Source organism: Harpia harpyja, chromosome 1, assembly GCF_026419915.1.
Source record: "Harpia harpyja isolate bHarHar1 chromosome 1, bHarHar1 primary haplotype, whole genome shotgun sequence".
NCBI lineage: Eukaryota > Metazoa > Chordata > Aves > Accipitriformes > Accipitridae > Harpia > Harpia harpyja.
This window is the reverse complement of record NC_068940.1, coordinates 39040957-39060177: the sequence shown is the minus strand read 5'-3', so window position 1 is coordinate 39060177 and position 19221 is coordinate 39040957. Positions and strand designations below refer to the sequence as shown.

Genomic DNA, 19221 nt, shown 5'->3' with positions numbered 1-19221 from the left:
TCTCATGGAACTGGATATCCCCCACAAAATACTAGACCAAACACTTTTAGATGTGTAACATTCTTTGAAAATGAACAGCAAATATATAAAATGATTACACAGCTGATACTATTTAAAAATAGTAGCATACTGAATCCTGACAGCAAAACACCAGGAAAAAATATGGGCTACTTCAGCATTCTGAAATCAGCTGCATTTTTCTAAATATTTAATGGAGTTAGTTGCTACTAAAGAAGCATACATTACATAGTTTCACTATATTGTGCAATGAAATTAATACACAAAGTATCAGCACAAAGCTTGAGGATGAAATCTGCTCTTAGTGTAAAAACAGTTATGTCACTGAGGCTACAAGAAGAGTGAAGTCAGACATCTATATGTTAACAGGAATTAATGTCTTTTGTATAGGAGACTAGAAATTCAAACAAAATACAGGAAAAACCAGACTGTAAGACACTTTCAGTAGAAAACAAAAATGAAACTATAGTCACGATCTGGAAATGTCTTCATTAAAAAAAAAAACCCAAACATTTAATAACCTGATTTCTACATTATTTGTCTCTATTTTTCTGATATTCCCATTACCATGATAATAGAGACCTTCCATCTGCTAATGGATAGCAGTTAACATCCTGTCCTGGTTTCAGCTGGGATAGAGTTAATTGTCTTCCTAGTAGCTGGTACAGTGCTATGTTTTGAGTTCAGTATGAGAAGAATGTTGATGACACACTGATGTTTTCAGTTGTTGCTAAGTAGTGTTTAGTCTAAAGTCAAGGATTTTTCAGCTTCTCATGCCCAGCCAGCGAGAAAGCTGGAGGGGCACAAGAAGTTGGCACAAGATACAGCCAGGGCACCTGACCCAAACTGGCCAACAGGGTATTCCACACCATGTGATGCCACATCTAGTATAGAAACTGGGGGGAGTGGGGGCAGGGGATCGCCGCTCGGGGACTAACTGGGTGTCGATCGGCGGGTGGTGAGCAATTGCACTGCGCATCATTTGTACATTCCAATCCTTTTATTATTGCTGTTGTCATTTTATTAGTGTTATGATTATCATTATTAGTTTCTTCTTTTCTGTTCTATTAAACTGTTCTTATCTCAACCCACGAGTTGTACTTCTTTTCCCGATTTTCTCCCCCATCCCACTTGGGGGGGGGGGGGGAGTGAGTGAGCAGCTGTGTGCTGCTTAGTTGCTGGCTGGGATTAAACCACGACACATCCAGACCAGATATTAGGAAGAATTTCCTAACTGGATAGTTAGTGAAACACTGGGGGCAACTAACTGAAAAGCTGTTGAATCTCCTGTATTAGAGCTTTTCATGAAGAGGCAACATTCTGCCTTTGTGCTTGGAGATGGACTAAATGATCTATTGAAGTGCTTCCCAGCCTCCTATTTCTGTGATTCTGACTTGAAATAGCGATTCATTCTGAACGTACATTATTCACTTAATGTAGAGGAAAGTTCAAGTCAGTTGCCTGATGACAGCTTCAGCTGACACTCAGAAGGACTTTGAACCTTCCAACAGTGGTACATTTTCTGGTAGCAGAAAATGCAGAACATACTGTCAAGAGAACAGATATAACTAGCAGATTTTTGAGGCAGTTACACCCTGATAAGTTGTGATTTAATGGCGAGCCATGAAATCACACTCATATCACACCCATACTTGAACTACTGATCTCCAAGGAAAACCGAAGTCTTCAGGTACTAACAAACCTTAAAAATTGTTTCCAGACACAGGCCCTTCCCTGCTTCTTATCCAGCCTTGTTGTAACTTCTGATTTCCCATCCTCTAACTCATATTTTTCCATACAAGTGGAGTCTTCAGCTCTGTATGAACCAGTCCACATAAACCTCTGGGCAGTAGAGGTGATCACAAAGCACCTGTCCATTTTCCCTGTGAAATAATACTAAACTAATGCTTTGCACAGGTGTTTGGGTTTGGAGCATTTGTTAGTGGTTTCTAGGACAAACTTGACAACTTGACACTAAGGATTGATTAATGACATTTTAAAGAATTAGACTCCAGCTGCTTGGAGAATAAGGAAATAAAATTACAATCTTATGTGCCCCTGTATTCTCAGTTAGATGTGGTCATCTTAATTTGATTAAAAGTCCATTGTGGAACAACATAGAAGAGATGGCTGCGTCCCAGTGATGGTTGCCAGATTATGGTGGAGGGTGTCTATGGAATAAATTACCTCTACAGATTATTTCCAAAGATTATACTGGCTTTCAAAGAGTCCAGAATTTTATTTTGGGTGTAAGGTACCCTACTGCATAGGCCAAAGGGTGAAGGGAGAAGATGCAATTGGGCATAAGGTTATTAAAGGAGACTCAATTTCTGGGACGTGATATTCAATTTTTAGTGATTCTTAACGTACGACTTTGGGTCTTTTACACATGTACTTTCTTAGTGCCTCTTTATAGGACCCGTTCTGTGAAAGTTAATGGTGATAATGCAAATGTTGAGATGCTTAGATTAGAAGCATTATAAAAATGAGTATTATATTAACGTGACTTCCCTTTTGGTAATTATAACTTAATCAATACAGATAATTGCAGCAGTAACTGACTTTTAATTCTTACCGATACTGAAATTCGTACCCGAGACGCAACTGACTGATTGCCACTTAAGCATTTGGCATTACAGCGAGGAATTTAGTCGGGTTTTGCCCCCAGAAAATGCAGGGACAAGAAAAGGGGCCAATTTTTTTAAGACGCCGGGAGGAGCCCAGCGCGTTTCCCGGGGAAGCTGGTGATGCAGGGCAGGCCCCGCCCGCAGACACCCGCACACAGCAGCGTTTCCGACGCACACTGATGGCCCATAACTAGCTCAGCAGCTCGCCAGAAGCCCGAAGCTGCGGGGAGGTGGCGTTAATTTTATTTAGTTACAGGCAGTGGTTCGTTTTTCAGCAGCGAGGCGCGATGCCCCGGCCCCCTCTCGAGCCCCGCCCACCCCTGGCCTCCCGTCGCCGTCGGCACCGCGGAAGAGGTCGGAGGTCGTCGCGGGAAGGCGGGGTGGTAGCTCGAGTCACGTGACGGTGCCAATATGGCGGCGCCTTGGCGGTGGCGGGGGTGGCAGGCGCTGAGGGAGGTGCGTCTCTTCCGGATGGTGGGGTTGCGGCGCGGCCGCAGGCTCTGAGCGCCGGCCCCGGTGACCCCCTCCCTGCCCCGCGGCGGGGCCGCCCCGCCATGCAGCCCCCGGCTCGCGAGCAGGACGCCCGCACCAAGAGCATGTTTGTGTCGCGGGCCCTGGAGAAGATCCTGGCGGAGAAGGAGGCGAAGCGGCCCCCGCACGGACAGCTGCGGAGAGCCTGTCAGGTTGCGCTGGGTGAGTCCGCCCGGCCCGGCGCGGCCCGGCCCGGACCGCGGGACTCCCCCGCCTCCGCCGGGCTGGGAGCCGCCACCCCTCCTCGGCCTGGGGGGCGAATGACAGAGGGTCCCGCTGGCGGCGGGGGGGAAGGAATCCCTGCTCGCCCGGTGCGGCGGGGGCGGGAGGTGGTGTTACCCCCTCCCCCCCCGCCCCGCTCCGGCTGGTGTCCTCCGCCACGTTGGATCCCCGGCGGGGAGCGAGCGAGTCCCGGGCCCCCAGCTGGGAGGTTGCCGGCCGCGGCCCCGGCTGAGCTCGGGACTTTGGAGTGGGGAGAAAGTTCTCTCTCTAATACCTGACGAGCAAGTACGAGGGGAAAACCCCCAGATATCTCTTTTTATTAAGTTCTGGTCTCGGTATGAAGCAAAAGGGGATGGGGTTTGTCACTTTAGAACCAATTTTCAGAAAATTAATTGTAAACTTTTAAACTAGGAGACTGGCTGTTTAAGGCTGTCGACTTGTGGAGTCTCAGACCTTCCAGGACTAGCAATCTTCTGACATCTTATCTCCAGCTCGTGGTTGGACTGGCTAAAAACTGTTAGCAGTGTAGCCAAATACATACAATGCCTGTGGTGTCTTGCAGAACTGAAAATACTTTTTGTGAAGTTGGTGGACTGGTCCTGAAAACCCCTGCAAGTACAAATTGATGATATAGGTCTCTGTGTTAAAGTTCTGGGAGCATATGGTATATCATGAAGAGGAAAACAAATAAACCGGGTAAAGCTAAAGTATAGCTCTTACAGTTGGAGTTTTCTGTGGCCTTTCTGAATTTGCAAAAGTGACATACCGCTTACAGTTTTAGTTGCTTTGCACCAATATTTTTCCTTTAACTTGGGAACGTTTACTGTATCCAGAACAGAAAAAAAGGCAGGTTGAGTATGTAAGGAAACTAGGCAGATGCAAGTTCTGTCCAATGCACTGCGAAAGAAAGCTTGAAAAATAGCTGTCATTTTTACCTTCCTTCCCACAATCCTTACCTTCAAGAAATTTGTAGGAGCTAATTGTAGTGATAGTACATCCAGAGAAAGCTAACCAGATAGAAGGGTATTTTTTTGTTATTATTAAAAGTTGACATTGTGAGCAGTAGTATAACACGTGTGCCCCAGCAGTTAGAGACTACTTTTCCTACTTACTTCCTTTTGCTGATTTCTCCCCCAACATGCACCCAACCCATTTACAGGACTGGGAACCTGTTTTGTTGCTATGTAAATATATTTAAAGGGTGAGAAAGGGAACTTTCTTGAAAGATGACTAGTGAAGGTCTTTGTTTGCTAACACATCAAAGATTATGATTTTGGGAGAGGGGTATTGTGCAATAGCCACCTAATAGCATTTGCATATTGGATTATAACTATTCTATGTCTGCATATTTTAAGGTACAGTACATTTGAGGGTAGTTTAACGCTTGCGATGATGGACATTTTTTGCTAATCTTGCTCAGAAAAAAGAAGTCCGTGTGCTTTCCTGGACTAAAGCAGAGGTCAGCGTGAATAGATAACCTGTTGCCCAACCGTCCTGCTGTAGCAGGGCCTTGATTACTGTACTAAAGGATCTCTGTTGTATTTGGTGAATGTTGTATCATTTTAAGTTGTCAACCTGAATGAGGTTTCTTTTATTTACGTGTGATTTTTTTTTTTCCCAAACTTCATTCTGTTTAGGTTAAGCTCTTTTTTACTCAAATGAAAAAATCAGTTTTACTTACATACACTTAAGCTTAATTAAGCTTATACTTTATATTAACTAAGACTATGACTTCAGTTCCAAAAGTGTTAGCTCTAATTATCAAGCCCTGCGCAATAGTAAATATGCTAGGAAATGTGGGAAGAACATTACTTGCAGTCTGAGGAATTCAGGCCAGACTTTGTAATCTACACAAACTGTTATGGATGAAAGAAGCTTCCGTGTTTTGAGTAATAATAAAAAAGTCCAGTTAACTCTGAGTAAAATTAATTCAGTTTGAGAGAAAAGTGAAGTTAACTTTATGAAACTGGTAATTGTGTCAGCTGTTGTCTTCTTTTTTTCTTTTTTCCATGTCATACTTCAAATAATCTCTTTCTGCTTCTCACTAAATTCCATTTGCTGTGCTGTCTTATTTATACAATGGTCCTTTTAATGGAGTGTTGAGGTATTGTACCATTTATAAACCAGTCAACGCAGGCACGGGTCACGTGTAAATGATACCTGCTCTTGGTACTAGGGAAGTCTATGATGCATCTTTTTTCTAAATAGAGAGGAACTGGTCTATTCTACAACTACCTAATAAAAATTAACCTGCAACTATTTCTAAATTTCTGCTGTAGTGTTACTGCAGTAGTGTTTCTGCTAATTACATATGCTTTAAATTTTTTGTTTGGTGAGACAGAGAAATATATTTCTAACTGTGGGAATGATGCTCTTGTTTTATTTTACATGGGTTCTTTATTGTTTTGAATGTGTTCAACTCCTGAGAGCTTAAGTAAATTACTACTGAAAATTGTTGTCATTCCTATGTAGGAAGTATAGGTATTCTTTCATTCTAATTTTAATCTGTTCTAATTGTTTTAATCGTTCTAATTTTAAACTGTTCTTACCCTTTTTTATCTTCCTTTCCCAGTAATATACCTTTCACTGGACTAATACTGTGCAGTTTTGGACTGCAAAATATCTTCATGATTTTGTAGAAATAAGAAGTAACATAGGCTCAAATGGGACGTAAACACAAGAAGTGTTGAAGAAAACAAACAAAATCAGTTCCCAGTGGTGTTTTGGGGGGGTTTTTTTTGCTCTGTCCACCCCCTCCTTTGAAATACACAGAGTTTGAATAGATTCCTTCATTCAGTCTCTTGCTTCATCAGTAGGTGTAACGGTTGTATCCTGTACTCTTGGTGCCAGTAAGCCCCAGGAGAGATTGGGAGAAATTGAGGTTTTTAAACAGAGCAGCTGTTCTGCTCTGCTTTAGAAAACTGTTTTTAAGAAAACTTGTTTTCAACAGACAACCAGTGTATTGTATAAAAATAGTTGCTTAATAAGCATTCACATGGAGCTCTAGGCACACATGATTCTTAGTGAACCTACTGAAATAATCTCTGTTCTGAAAAATTTACAGTGGAACACAGGCAGTGTGTATCACAGCAGTTCATATTGGTCTAATGCTAATTGTGTGCCTGGATCTCTCATATAAACTATTACTCTTGCCCTGTTAGGACTGTTTTTAATGACATACTGTGCAGACAACCTGGTTATGTGACCTTCTTTGACCGCCACGTACATATCTTCGAGCTTTGTAAACAAAAGAATTTGTTTAGTTAGCTTGTTAATGAGTTTAATAAAATAATCTCTTAAACCATGCCTTCACTTAGGAATCTAATTGTGTGTTTAAGAAGTCTCTGGGTATAAATGACAGATGTCTAAAATAAGTTTGTGTTTCTTAGTTTAGTAGCCTCTTGGCTAGCATGTTTTGAGAACACTGGGGCAAAGAGGAGGTAGCGTTGCTTCATTGTGGCAGCCTTTTCTAAAGGGTTCTCTATAAATTGATAGAATCAATAAATGTGGGTGTTGGGTTTTTTTTTATTTAAGTTTAAGGCAGCCTGGAATTAGGCAATGCAGTAGACTTTACTGGTTTGGGGGAAGGGAAGCTTTTGCTGCTGCTCCATGTGTTTGTATTGGCACTGCTGTCTGGTGTTTTGACACACTATGGAAAGACATTGCATGTGTCCTTGCGCGAACACAAGCTATGCCATTTTCTGCACAGGAACTAGTTTGCTTCCACTGAGACAAACTTGATTGCACGTTAACATAGGATGCATCTAATTGCAGGCAGACAATTATTTCCTCCATTTTAATATATGGCTTTCAATATAAGCAAACTTAAACCATCCATCTAATGTAGAAAGGCAGTTAGTTTCAGCATGAGCTTCATCCTGCTTTTATTATGGCCAGAAACTCTGGAAGAGATTGCTGCAAGGCCTTTCTTGTTATTCCAGTTGTGTTGCCTGGTAGGAATGCTGAAAGGCTTGCATTGAGTGGGCAGCACACATAGTGCCCAGAGTTGAAGATGTTTCTGACTGAAGTAGATACCATGTGTGCCGATACATTCTGGCCTTGAAAGTAGCAGGTAGCTCTAGTACTGAAAACACCAAGTGAAGGGACAGTGTTGTGCTGTGATGACCAGACATTGGCCAAAATTCAGACTGTGTTCTGTAGCTGTGGAAGGGAATTCAGCTGTGCCCCTTAATCCTATGACTGGAAGAGGAGAGTGACAGTGGCAGTAGGTTTCTGGAAGCTGTCTGTGCCTGGTCAGGGCTTGGCAAGCTGATCATGGCAACAGACTTCATTTAGGCAACAATTTCTGTTTCACTCACTTTCAGTGGTCAGACCACCAAATGAGCACTTAAAATGTGGAGGCTTCCGAACTATTTTGATGCAATCAGTAGCAGAAGCATGCCTGTAACTTGCTTTTGTCCTTTCATTTATTCTTTTCTGCCAGCATTATCTGTTAAAATACTGTTGTGGTGCAGATATTTTTATATGGCTTTAGAAAAGCCTTTATTAAATAAAATTGTGGGGAACTTGGTCAAGCCTTGGTTAGATTTATTTATTTATTTATTAGTTTATGGAGTATTTCTGAGAGAGAAATTGTCATTGTTCGAATAAGGGATGCTATTCTTACATATTTTTCCAATGCAAGATCTCATATAACTATCGGTGAAGATGGGCACGATCATGTCTCCTTAAGGCTAAGACTCTTCAATATTTCTGTTGTCTATTCTTTTGTTGGCTGTACAGTGGATAATGTTCCTTCAGTTCTTGTTACATTGCTTATTGCTAACGGATGTCATACTGCTTCTTTCTTGACTGCTGACTGTGTTGGCTTTCATTAATGACTACGGCAGACAGAATAGCAAGTCCCAGTCCTGGATTTAGCTTATCACTCACAGCTTGCAGTTATACAGGTTTCCTCCACATTTTGCTTCCATTTTCTCTATAAAATAGGGGTAGTAATGTTACAAAATCGGCATACTCTGCAAGGATTAATTCTTGCAACATTCATTGAACAATAGGACAGTGCAAAAACCTGTAACGTGTTTGTTACAGTCCTTGTTTGTTAGTATGTTTTGTGTATTTATGGTTCTGAGACAGAAGAAATAATTGATGTTCACAGGCAGCACTGAAATCATCTGAACTCTGAACATCTAATCCCAAACAATGGTGCCTCTCCAGAGTTGTGGAGAACAAATATTGAGTGAATGATCAGTTTCTAATAACTTTGCAATTGCAACAAGTTTTGTAGGCATGATAATTTGCAGATGCATGAGATAGGGTGGGATGGACAGGATTCCACATGGTGTTACAAATGGTTGTAGCTGTGCAGCCTTACTGCATGTGCTGGTTTTGATATTTCTTGTCAGTTTTCACAGTATGCGCTTATGCCATGTCTGGTGTAGTGCAGTTCTGGTCTGTATTGTGCACCATGGTGACATTTTAGAAATCCTCAAAAAGCCACACTAGCATCTTTGGGATTTGCTACTGTATGCAATAGAAATGAGAAAGAAACACTTTTTTTTTTTTTTTTTTCTTTTCCTGTATTTAGTTTTATGAAAAGCTCCCTTTAAAAGTGTAATTTTAAAAAAAAAAAAAAAGCTCTGCTGGCAAAATGACACCATGCATTTAAGATTTCTTATCTCTTGGGAGTTTGTTCAGCTGATGTCATATTGTGAGGTTTAACAAAAGCAGGCTAACTAGCATTGTAGTTAACAGGAAGGTCTGATGCATTGAACTAATGGTTTATGCAGTGGCTTAGACTTCTGCAGACCTGAGCTCTCTGATGTAGACTTACTCTTGAATAAAAATTGCATACTATACCTGTTTTCTAAAGATATCTCTTGTTAAGAATGTTTGGAAAAATTAGCCTTTTCATGTAGAAGTTGAGAGATATGCCTTCCAATAAATGGTGTAACTGTCCATGATCGCTGAAGATGTTACAGGGAAGGAATAGCAAATACTGAAGCGTAAGACTTCTGGTTTGAAACAGCTTTGCTTTATTGCATTTTTCCTTATTTGTGTTATTGATAATGATAACTTATGTTGGGTGTTAAAATCCTTTGAATATTTTTTCTTTCTTCCAGATGAAATAAAAACGGAGCTGGAAAAGCAAAGGTAAATTATTAATTGCTGTAAACTATGCCATAAAACAGCAAGCAGAATAATTTGATAGTGGAAATGTAAGAGTGTATATACATTATGGCAATGAATTTGTGAATACCCAGTTACACACCTTTCTGCTGAAAACATGATATGGCCTGTGTGCTCCAATTACACAATGTTTGTGGGTGTGGGTACTCAAGCCATAACTGCCTCTGAATTTCACTACGAAAAAATTGCAAAACTTCTAAAAGATGCTAGTTTTTCACTTCCTTTTACTGGGCTTAATATAGCCTGATAGGAGATCATAAAGAGCAATAGGTGTCCTCTGTTTGACAGTATATGCTCTTAACTACCTAGATCAAGAATACCAATTTAAATATTACTTAAATCCAAATTTTAAAACACTTTTCCAGCACTCTGCTGTGATTTAAAATGAGCCTCCAATGTGTTTCTCTTTGCTTAGTAATCCTCATATGGTCCCTGTTTAATTCAGAATAACTTTGATAGATTTATCATTTAAGTTGTGTAGGAGTTCCCAGTATTTCAGGTAGCAGGACTGTGTTGGAGTGTAGTGAGGGAAGAGTTAAGTTTAAGAATATATGAAAAAGTTAAGATGTGATACTGATTTTTAAAGAAAGCTGAACTTTCTTTAAGAAAGTATGTGTGAGAGAAACTTGCATTACATTTGTATGCTGCTATGTACCATTCAGCTTTAAATTTAGAAAAGGAGGACGCATAGTTTGCTGTGATATACATGTTTAGAAGAATTAATAACCCTTCTTATCTGACCTAGAGAAGGCACTGCTGCTCCACCAAAAGCAAACTTCATTGAAGCAGATAAGTATTTCCTCCCGTTTGAACTGGCCTGCCAGTCAAAGTCTCCACGCATTGTCAGTACTTCACTGGATTGTTTACAGGTAACTGTTCTGTTTAAACTTGGACAGAGTGAAATGGAGAAACATGCAGTTACAAAAATCTTGTGTGATGTTGGCATTCTTAGAGTGAAGAAGTAATACTGTCCTGAGTACATACAGTGGTGAAGATACCCACTATGGCTACCTAGATGCATAAACCATGCAAAATAGGTTATTATCAGACTGGGCTGACAGCGCATCTTGTCAAAGTCAGAAACGTATGTGTGTTGTTTTATAGTGAACCAAGCCTTTATTGAAGCTCATGAATGCTTACATTATTCAGTAAAGATGTTTCATCTGTGGTGCTCTAAAAAGAATATTTACCATGGTGTTTCTTGTAGTGCTGATGTGATGGGAGGTCCGACTCTGGAGTCTTTCTACCTTGATCCTCCTTAGATTCTTACAGAAAAAACAAATTCGCCTTAAGGGCAGAATCTTTCTGTTGTTAATAGGTACAAAGTTTGACGTTAAAAAATTTTGTCTGGTTACAATAGGTCTGGGTGGAAAAAGCTTATGTATCACTTACTAAATTTGTTTTGTCTAGATGTGTGAACAGTCCAGGTATTTGGTAGCCAGACTATTGATGGTGTTAAATTTTTGTGTTAAAACCGGTTAAGTGAGGTATACTGTCTAAAACCCCCTTTTTATGATATACTTACTGTATTTTAGTTAACAGTATACAGTTGTCTAACCTGCATTCTTTCTACGCAGAAACTCATTGCGTATGGACATATCACTGGCAATGCTCCAGACAGTGGAGCTCCTGGAAAACGACTGATTGACCGAATAGTTGAAACCATTTGCAATTGCTTTCAGGGTCCTCAAACAGATGAAGGAGTACAGTTGCAGATAATTAAGGTATTTTATTTGGTTCAGTTTGGTGCAATGTTAATTTGCTTTCTCTGATTTTGTAACTGAAAAAAATTTAATGCGAAGCACTACTTAAGGCTCAGTTTCTCCATTTCTTACACTGTTAGATGTGCCATTGAATTTAGGGAGGCTGTCACCAGGTCAGACTTGGTATGTGAAATGTATTTCCTCTTGGTGAAGCAGAACATAAGGGAATAATTTATAAATGTTTGTCCTTCTTTCTGGGATGAGCCATGGCCTGGGTACTTTATCTTGCAGACAGCTGGGTGTTCATCTTCTAGGCTAGTAATGCCCACATTCATTAGGCCAATGAATTGCTATCAGCCTTCAGCTGAAGGCACTGTAACTCTGATGCAGTATCATGGCCTGCTGCTCTAGCCCATCTGCAGTATATGCTCTGAATGAAGCATAGTAGTCCCCGTGGTGTGTGTTCTGGTTCTGAAATCTACTTGGGCTACCAAAACCAAGGTTGGAAATTGGTGAACCTGCTAGTAATCTAATTTGATGGCGGTGTAGAGCAATTAGCCTTTTCACAGAAATTAAGCCATAGAATATAATGATAACTGTTTCATGTGGAGGTGGAATATCTCCCGTAGTGGAAAACTAGTTGTGATAAAACACTTGAACAACTCAGGAGAGAACAGAGATATGTGGAAGTTCTGTTAAACTTTCTTTGATTTGAAATCTTGTTTCAGAGAACTAGAAGTTCCTTACAAAGTCTTATAAACAGATACATGTGTTTCATAACAAACCCAGTGATTATTATGGAAGACCTGCATGAAGTGTATTGCTGCCTACTTGCTTAGATTTCATTTTTACTGTGTTATGGACTTTTTCAGGCTCTCCTCACTGCAGTAACATCTCCGTATATAGAAATCCATGAAGGAACAATTCTTCAGACTGTTAGAACCTGTTACAACATCTATCTGGCCAGTAAAAATCTTATTAATCAGACAACTGCTAAAGCTACCCTTACGCAGATGTTAAATGTCATTTTTACACGGATGGAAAATCAAGCTGTACGTAACTGTTACTTTTGCTCATCTCAAATGTTTAGGCTTGAAAAATGAACAGAAAACTTTTTTATAATTATTTTTAATGGGTCTGTCATTGTAGTTGGATATCTATTGATTTGTAATTTTAAAAAAATTGTCAAATCCTGCAATAAAGCATAATGAAGCATACTGACTGATTAAAATATGAAGCTTTTTGCTGATAACAAGGTTTCACACTGTACTTTCTGCCAAATGGCTTTGTATAAACAAGTGATGGGATGCTTTTAAAATAAGCATGAAGAGCATCTTTTTAATTTGACTGGCCAAGTGATGTCTTCACTGTTTCTTTCCTGTTAACACGTGAATTCACAAAGGAACATCAGTCATCAGAGATACCTGTTTTCCCTTATGTTTTGTGCCTTAGATTAACTTTTTCGTATTGGTTTTTCAAGATACAAGAATCCAGAGAAATAGAAAAAACAAATCAGCAAAAATCCCAGTCTCCCGCAATTCAAGTGGTGTCCAAGTCTCCGAAGATTGGTCAGTTAAAGCACGGCTATCAGGAAGGCAAACCCACTGTTCCTGTAAGTGTGGAATTAACAAACGGTGAGCCTGAGAGGGCAGAAAACGGAGAGGTGAAGTTGGAGCAGGATCTGACTCTTTCAGCATCAGGTGAACAAGAATAGGTTGTGTCTATTGCTTTCAGTTACAATGTTCCTATTGGAAAATGCTCTTTGTGGCTATTTGGGGGAGAACTGACTGGGGATATTGGCTCAACTCATGCTTGCGTTTTCTCAGTAGTTATTCAGAGTATACAGGCCATCCTTAGCTTGTCTACAACATTATAACCATTGAAGAAAGGCTCATGTTTTCCCTAGAATTCTAGTGCAACTATATATCGGTTTTGTATATAGAATTATAATGGGATTTGACTTGATTAGGTTGATAAAGGTGAAGGAAAGGAAGAGAATAATCACGGTACATGGGAAGTGACAGAATTGCTTTCAGGTAATTGAAGTCCTGTGGTAAAAATAATGTGTATTATGAAGACCTTATCATAAGCATATACTGTATCCAGATTAGGAACGTAGGGTATTCCAAAACTAAAAGTTCATAACAGTTGATAAATGCAAATGACAAAATCACTGTATTAAAAATATCAGTGTTTTATTATAAACAATGGAAATAATATCAATGAATGTTTTTGTATGACTTCTTGGAAATGGCTTTAGAGGAGAACTACTAAAGAAAATCTTTAATTTTTAAACCTTCTGCTTCTGTCATGTATCTCCTTTCCATCTTCTTCCTAAACAAAAGTACTAAATGGAAAATTATCTCTGTGTGTTTCATTAGAGGAAACAACTGATGGAGGAAATGAAATGGTTAAAGGCATCTTGGAAGATGTGGTCACGTCAGCTGTGAAAGGTAGCAAAATCTTCTAAAGTAAAATAGATGCATGTGTATTGCCAAACTTTTATTCCTGTGATTACAAAAGCATGGAAGTTCTTTTTGTTACTAAGTATCTTGTCAAGAACACCTACTAAGGCAGTAAGAACAGGTTTTTATTGTTTCAATATTCTTCTTTTGCTGGTAGCCAAGAAACTTTAGTTTACCAGTGCTGCTTCTGTTCCGCTTGGTTGTAGAGCTTCAAAGTCATGGGATAAAAAAGCTCAATGGGTGATTTTAATCGGTTTTACTTTTTCCCATTTAGTGGCGGAAGAAAAGCAAGTTACAGAAACAGTTAAGGCTCTACCTGCATTAGAGGCTGCTGATATTGCTCTTTCTGGCTCTAGTAATGAAAATGTACAAACAAACGGGATTCCAGATGACAGGCAATCTGTTTCCTCCACTGATAATCTGGTAAATAACTTCACTGGATGCTAATGTATATTTAGGAAAGGCGATATGTTTTTGTCATGCCAACTAATACAGTGGGATTTTGGGGAGGGAAGGAACAGAAGCTTTAATATATGTGTCCTGCTCAGCTTCAAAAAGGAAGCAGCAACTGCAATTTAAGTAGATATTGAAAACAACTGTTCCAAAATTGATTATGTTATTTGTATTTTAATACAGGGTAGGGGCGGAGGGGAAGAGTCTGTCAACATGTGTGAAAAGATCCACATCACTTGCAGGTTCAGGTTTAGTTTAAACTTTGCCAAATGTACAGTTTTTACTTAATCTGTAGCTAATTCTCAGAGGAGCTGTGGAATCTTCTTAATTGCTCTGTTCCTTTCTCTCACTGACGACCTAATGTGTTTCTTGCTCTCAAGGAAACAGATGTATCTGGACATCAAGCTGCTTCCAAATTTTCCCATGTTCTACAAAAGGATGCCTTCCTTGTGTTCAGGTCGTTGTGCAAGCTCTCAATGAAGCCACTTGGTGATGGACCACCAGATCCCAAGTAATGAGACTGTAGTTATTATACATTATCCTTTTCAGGTAGCTTTTGGAGACAGTTAAGTAGCTGCTGTATAGTAAAACAGGTATTCAAAATTCACCTGTCAGGCCCTTATTTCAATTAGTTTGATGAATCTAGGGTTGCAACTTGCTTCAAATTATTAAAAACTTAATACTTGAGAGTTGTGGGGTTTTTTTGTAACAGGCTTATTAATCTTATCAGTTGAAGTGGCCTTGACTATAGTATTTGTGAGTTTTTGATGGGGGAGTGGGAGAATGCGTCTCAGTAGCACTGAGTTGCATCTATTATCCTAGTCTAAGAAGTTAATACTCCTGGAAAATCTCCAAATTAAGATGGTAGATGTTGTCCAAAATCACTTGCAGGCTGATTTCCACCCCTCCTGTGCCCTGGCTTGAAATGAATTAAAAGAGCAGTCATTTCTTCTTGACATGGAAGAAATGCCATAGTGGTCATGCTGAATACAACTATGTATTCAGAAATGTAATAAAAATATATTTAATTTTGAATTTTTTCTAGATCCCATGAATTGCGTTCTAAGATAGTGTCTCTCCAGCTTCTTCTGTCAGTACTGCAGAATGCTGGTCCAGTTTTCAGGACACATGAAATGTTCATCAATGCAATCAAGCAATATCTTTGTGTAGCATTATCTAAAAATGGAGTCTCTTCTGTTCCTGATGTGTTTGAGCTCTCTCTTGCCATCTTTCTCACGCTGCTTTCGAATTTTAAGACCCATTTGAAAATGCAGATTGAGGTGAGAGACTTTTATCTAGCATTTGTATGATGCTCTAGTTCTCAAATAAAAATACTGTAATGATAAAATGCCAGCTGGAAGATAGAAGTCAATGTCTTAGTTTTGTTTGCTTACTAAACTGGTCTATTACTACTGTATTCAAATTCTAATATGCATGAGATGATACTCTTCAAGAGGAATTACTGAATAGAAAAGAATTTGTACATTTGGCATGGTTCTAATAAGTTTAGATCATCAAGTCCTTTACCTCATTTATTTTGCAGGTGTTCTTCAAAGAGATCTTCCTGAATATTCTAGAGACTTCTTCAAGCTCCTTTGAACACAAATGGATGGTGATTCAGACTTTAACTAGAATCTGTGCAGGTATTTCCATTGTTGTGAAAAGCAGTCACTTCCTCTGGCAGCAGATGAAAATTAATTTGAAGGCAAATGCCACGTGTAATGTTTAAGTGTGAAAAATTGAATTTGATCCTGTAGTGCTTGGGTTAAATGTCTGGATTCATCCCCACTGCCTGCTCCAACCGGCTGATTCCTTTTAAAAATGCTATTACACTGAATCCTAATACTTGCATTTTCTTTTATTTTCAAGATGCCCAGTGTGTAGTGGATATTTATGTTAACTATGATTGTGATTTAAACGCTGCTAATATATTTGAACGCCTTGTAAATGATTTGTCCAAAATCGCACAGGGACGAAGTGGGCATGAGTTGGGAATGACGCCTTTACAGGTAAGAAAAACACCTTTGAAGGTAAGGTACTTTTTTTTTCCATAAATGGTGCTGTCTCTGCATCATTATTGATATTTCCAGTGGTTCATGTTGTCCTTAATGTACTGATGTTGCTTCCTTTATTAGTTAACCAATTTTGCAACTGGATGCTGAAGCAGTACGATTAATTTACTTTGTGATTTTAATGTATATTTGCATTGTGACGCTAGGCTGGTTCTGGGCTCTCTTGTTGGTCTGCCATGGGAGAGAGAAGCAAATGAGCCTTTCTCTGCCTTACTCAAATGACTTCCCTTCTGGGGTTTATGAACCAGCAGTAGCTTCATCTTGTGTTTGCTTTGCACAAACATTTTGTGCTGTATCTACACCACAAGTATTTTATTTTTAAAATTATACTTTCCCAGTCATTAGAGGAAGGGTGGAGTATAGACTGCTTTCAGCAGGAGGAGTTATTTCTGGTATTGGCCTTGTCCTACAGCACTGTTTTTCTAGCCCAGCCTAATGGCTTTCAGGGCTGAAGTGAACTTAGTGCCAGTGTTGGTCTCGGAACTGCGTGCACCTCACACTTCTACCCCCTCCCCCATGGTCCTTTGACCAGAAAATGGAAGTAAAAACCAGGAGACCTTTGTTTCAGATTTTGAATAGAACTGTTTACTGTACAGCTAAGGTAGTAAGATGCTTGTCTTGCTTGTGGAGAGATCTGACACTATAGAGACTTACTGGATGGTCATAATCATTCATACAACAAAGGGGCTGCATGTAGGATTTGGTGTATATTGCTCGTTGGTTGTGCTCATCAGTTGTCAATAGACCATCTGCTTAAAGCAGCTGGAATGTGTGTGTCAGTCTGGTTATGGTTGCTTTTGGCCCGGATGTATCCAACCTAAATAGTCAAGGGGCAGAAACTTCCTATAACCAATAGATTCTCCCTAACTGATGAACTTTCTAAGGTTTGAATGGTGTGATGTAATGCCTTCTAAAAACTTGTGGACATATATGTATTGTTTTGGGTTTTTTGAGGGTTTTTGTTGTTGTTTTGTTTTTTTGTTTGGGTGATTTTTTTTTTAAATTTTTTTTTTTTTTGAAGGAACTAAGCCTGAGGAAAAAAGGACTTGAATGTTTGGTTTCTATTTTAAAATGTATGGTAGAATGGAGCAAAGACCTTTATGTGAACCCCAATCATCAGGCTAGCTTGGGTAAGATTGTTTCCTTATGGAGAGACTATTTTGTTTAATAAGTTTGTGCTTGTGTTTATTCAGTGTTTAGAAGCTACTCCAGAAGTGTGGATGCTATGTTTTTACATAATGATTTGTTTATACAAATGAAGTATTTTATAAACAATTGTAAATGCTGTTGCAGTAACCAACTGTCCAACTGTCTGGTTCAAATAACCAGGTTCTGTTTAAGAGCTTTAGCCAGGCCATTGTCTACACTATAAAAGTTGGCTTATGTAGAACAAGACATGTAACAAATCTTGCAGTTACTAAGTTGAAGCACAATTTCTCCATAGCAGCTGCTGCTGCTCTTCTCTGCCTTTCATTGGATTATTTTAGAATTGCATCAATATAGCATCTTCATGTAGTGTAGACTGCCAAAAAGTATACGTGATAAAATAAGAATATTGACTCATAAATTTCTACTAAAAAGTTTTGTAACTAAAAGCTTTTGACTGAACAGGATAACTTAAGTCTTGCCCTGTTTATAAATAGGTTCATATAAACAATCTGAACAGGAAATGGCTGAAGGTAAATGCCTTGAGAGTGGAGGGAGACGGAGTAGTGTCAGTTCCTTGGACTCCACTGTGTCATCAGGAGTTGGAAGTGTTGGTACCCAGACTGCTGTCCCAGATGATCCTGAGCAATTTGAAGTCATCAAGCAACAAAAGGAAATAATTGAACATGGGATAGAACTGTAAGTCCAGTATGACAGGAATATAAAAGTTCACTAATAAAAAAAACTGTGTGTACAACAATATTGTTTCTTATGGTCTTACACAGTCAAACCTGTAGGGACACTTACAAATTGATCTTAATGCTGAAGGCTCGTGCCTGCTGTTGTCAAAAGCTAACACTGGAGGCTATTGTAGTTAAAAGGAATTCAGTAAAATCTTGGGTGGAGTGGAGGGTGGTTTCACAGCTTTCCTTTGTGCTGGTTCAGCCACAGAAGAGAGGAAAGTGTGTGTATACCTAGGAAGAAATTGATTTGAGCAGGCAGGCTTAATGTTGTCTTACAGCTCTTACACCATTTGTTGTCTTTCATTGAGTTTGGAGAATTAAATCATTGTCGAGCTATGCCTTACTACTTTTTCATTAGTTTGAAGATCTTTATGTCTGTAAATGCTATAAGGAGGTCTTGAACAGCAACATTTTTAACATTTCATGGAAATTCTCTAATTTTTAATATTTCAAAAAGGTCAGTTTTTAAGTAAGTTTTCCAGCAATAACTTTTAAGCTTATCAGCAACTGAATGTACCTTATGAGATGTAGCCTATGGCGTGATATGTGCAACAAATGTAGTAACTATTCTTTGACTTTTTTCGAACTAGAAAAAAGAGATACAGAGCTACAGCACAGAATCTTTGGTTTAGAAGGGCTCTATAAAACTAAAATTTTATAGGCTGTGATGTTTTTCAGTTGTATGTCTCAATTTCCCCATGTTTTTGTCTGAATAGGTTTAATAAAAAACCAAAGAGAGGAATACAATATCTACAGGAGCAGGGAATGCTTGGCACTACAGCAGAGGACATTGCACAATTTTTGCACCAAGAAGAACGCCTCTGTTCTGTAAGATGACATGCAACATAAGATAATGAATACTTTTGCCCCTATCATCTTCTCCCCTGTCTTCTGATGTCTGTATGCGCTCACTCTTCAGTTCATATTTCATTAATAGATAACTGAAAGTGTAAGGGTTCTAATGAAGGTACTTAATACCAATGCTACTTTCTCTTTACTTGCTGTCCCAGGCTTTTTAGTAAAGTAGCTGTGTTTACAATAAGGCGCTGAAGGGATTCCCCATAAATGGGAACATGCATTTTATCTATATC

At 39.2% G+C, this 19221-nt stretch overlaps 1 protein-coding gene across 2 annotated transcripts in view; it reads left to right on the top strand.

Moving 5' to 3' along the window:
• The first annotated feature begins 3019 nt into the window (after positions 1 to 3019).
• The window catches only part of ARFGEF2 (ADP ribosylation factor guanine nucleotide exchange factor 2), a 35474-nt gene continuing 19272 nt past the window's right edge, over positions 3020 to 19221 (top strand). Inside the window, exons 1-15 of one of the 2 annotated variants that reach the window (XM_052788243.1) lie at positions 3020 to 3338; positions 9482 to 9512; positions 10294 to 10417; positions 11126 to 11272; positions 12124 to 12303; positions 12732 to 12951; positions 13633 to 13704; positions 13991 to 14139; positions 14550 to 14680; positions 15215 to 15449; positions 15713 to 15812; positions 16039 to 16178; positions 17263 to 17371; positions 17885 to 18086; positions 18847 to 18958. In XM_052788243.1, the coding sequence (XP_052644203.1) occupies positions 3200 to 3338; positions 9482 to 9512; positions 10294 to 10417; positions 11126 to 11272; positions 12124 to 12303; positions 12732 to 12951; positions 13633 to 13704; positions 13991 to 14139; positions 14550 to 14680; positions 15215 to 15449; positions 15713 to 15812; positions 16039 to 16178; positions 17263 to 17371; positions 17885 to 18086; positions 18847 to 18958 (2091 nt within the window). In that variant the 5' untranslated portion in view covers positions 3020 to 3199. The remainder of the gene's footprint in view (positions 3339 to 9481; positions 9513 to 10293; positions 10418 to 11125; positions 11273 to 12123; positions 12304 to 12731; positions 12952 to 13632; positions 13705 to 13990; positions 14140 to 14549; positions 14681 to 15214; positions 15450 to 15712; positions 15813 to 16038; positions 16179 to 17262; positions 17372 to 17884; positions 18087 to 18846; positions 18959 to 19221) is intronic. The other variant, XM_052788242.1, reaches the window with a different exon arrangement.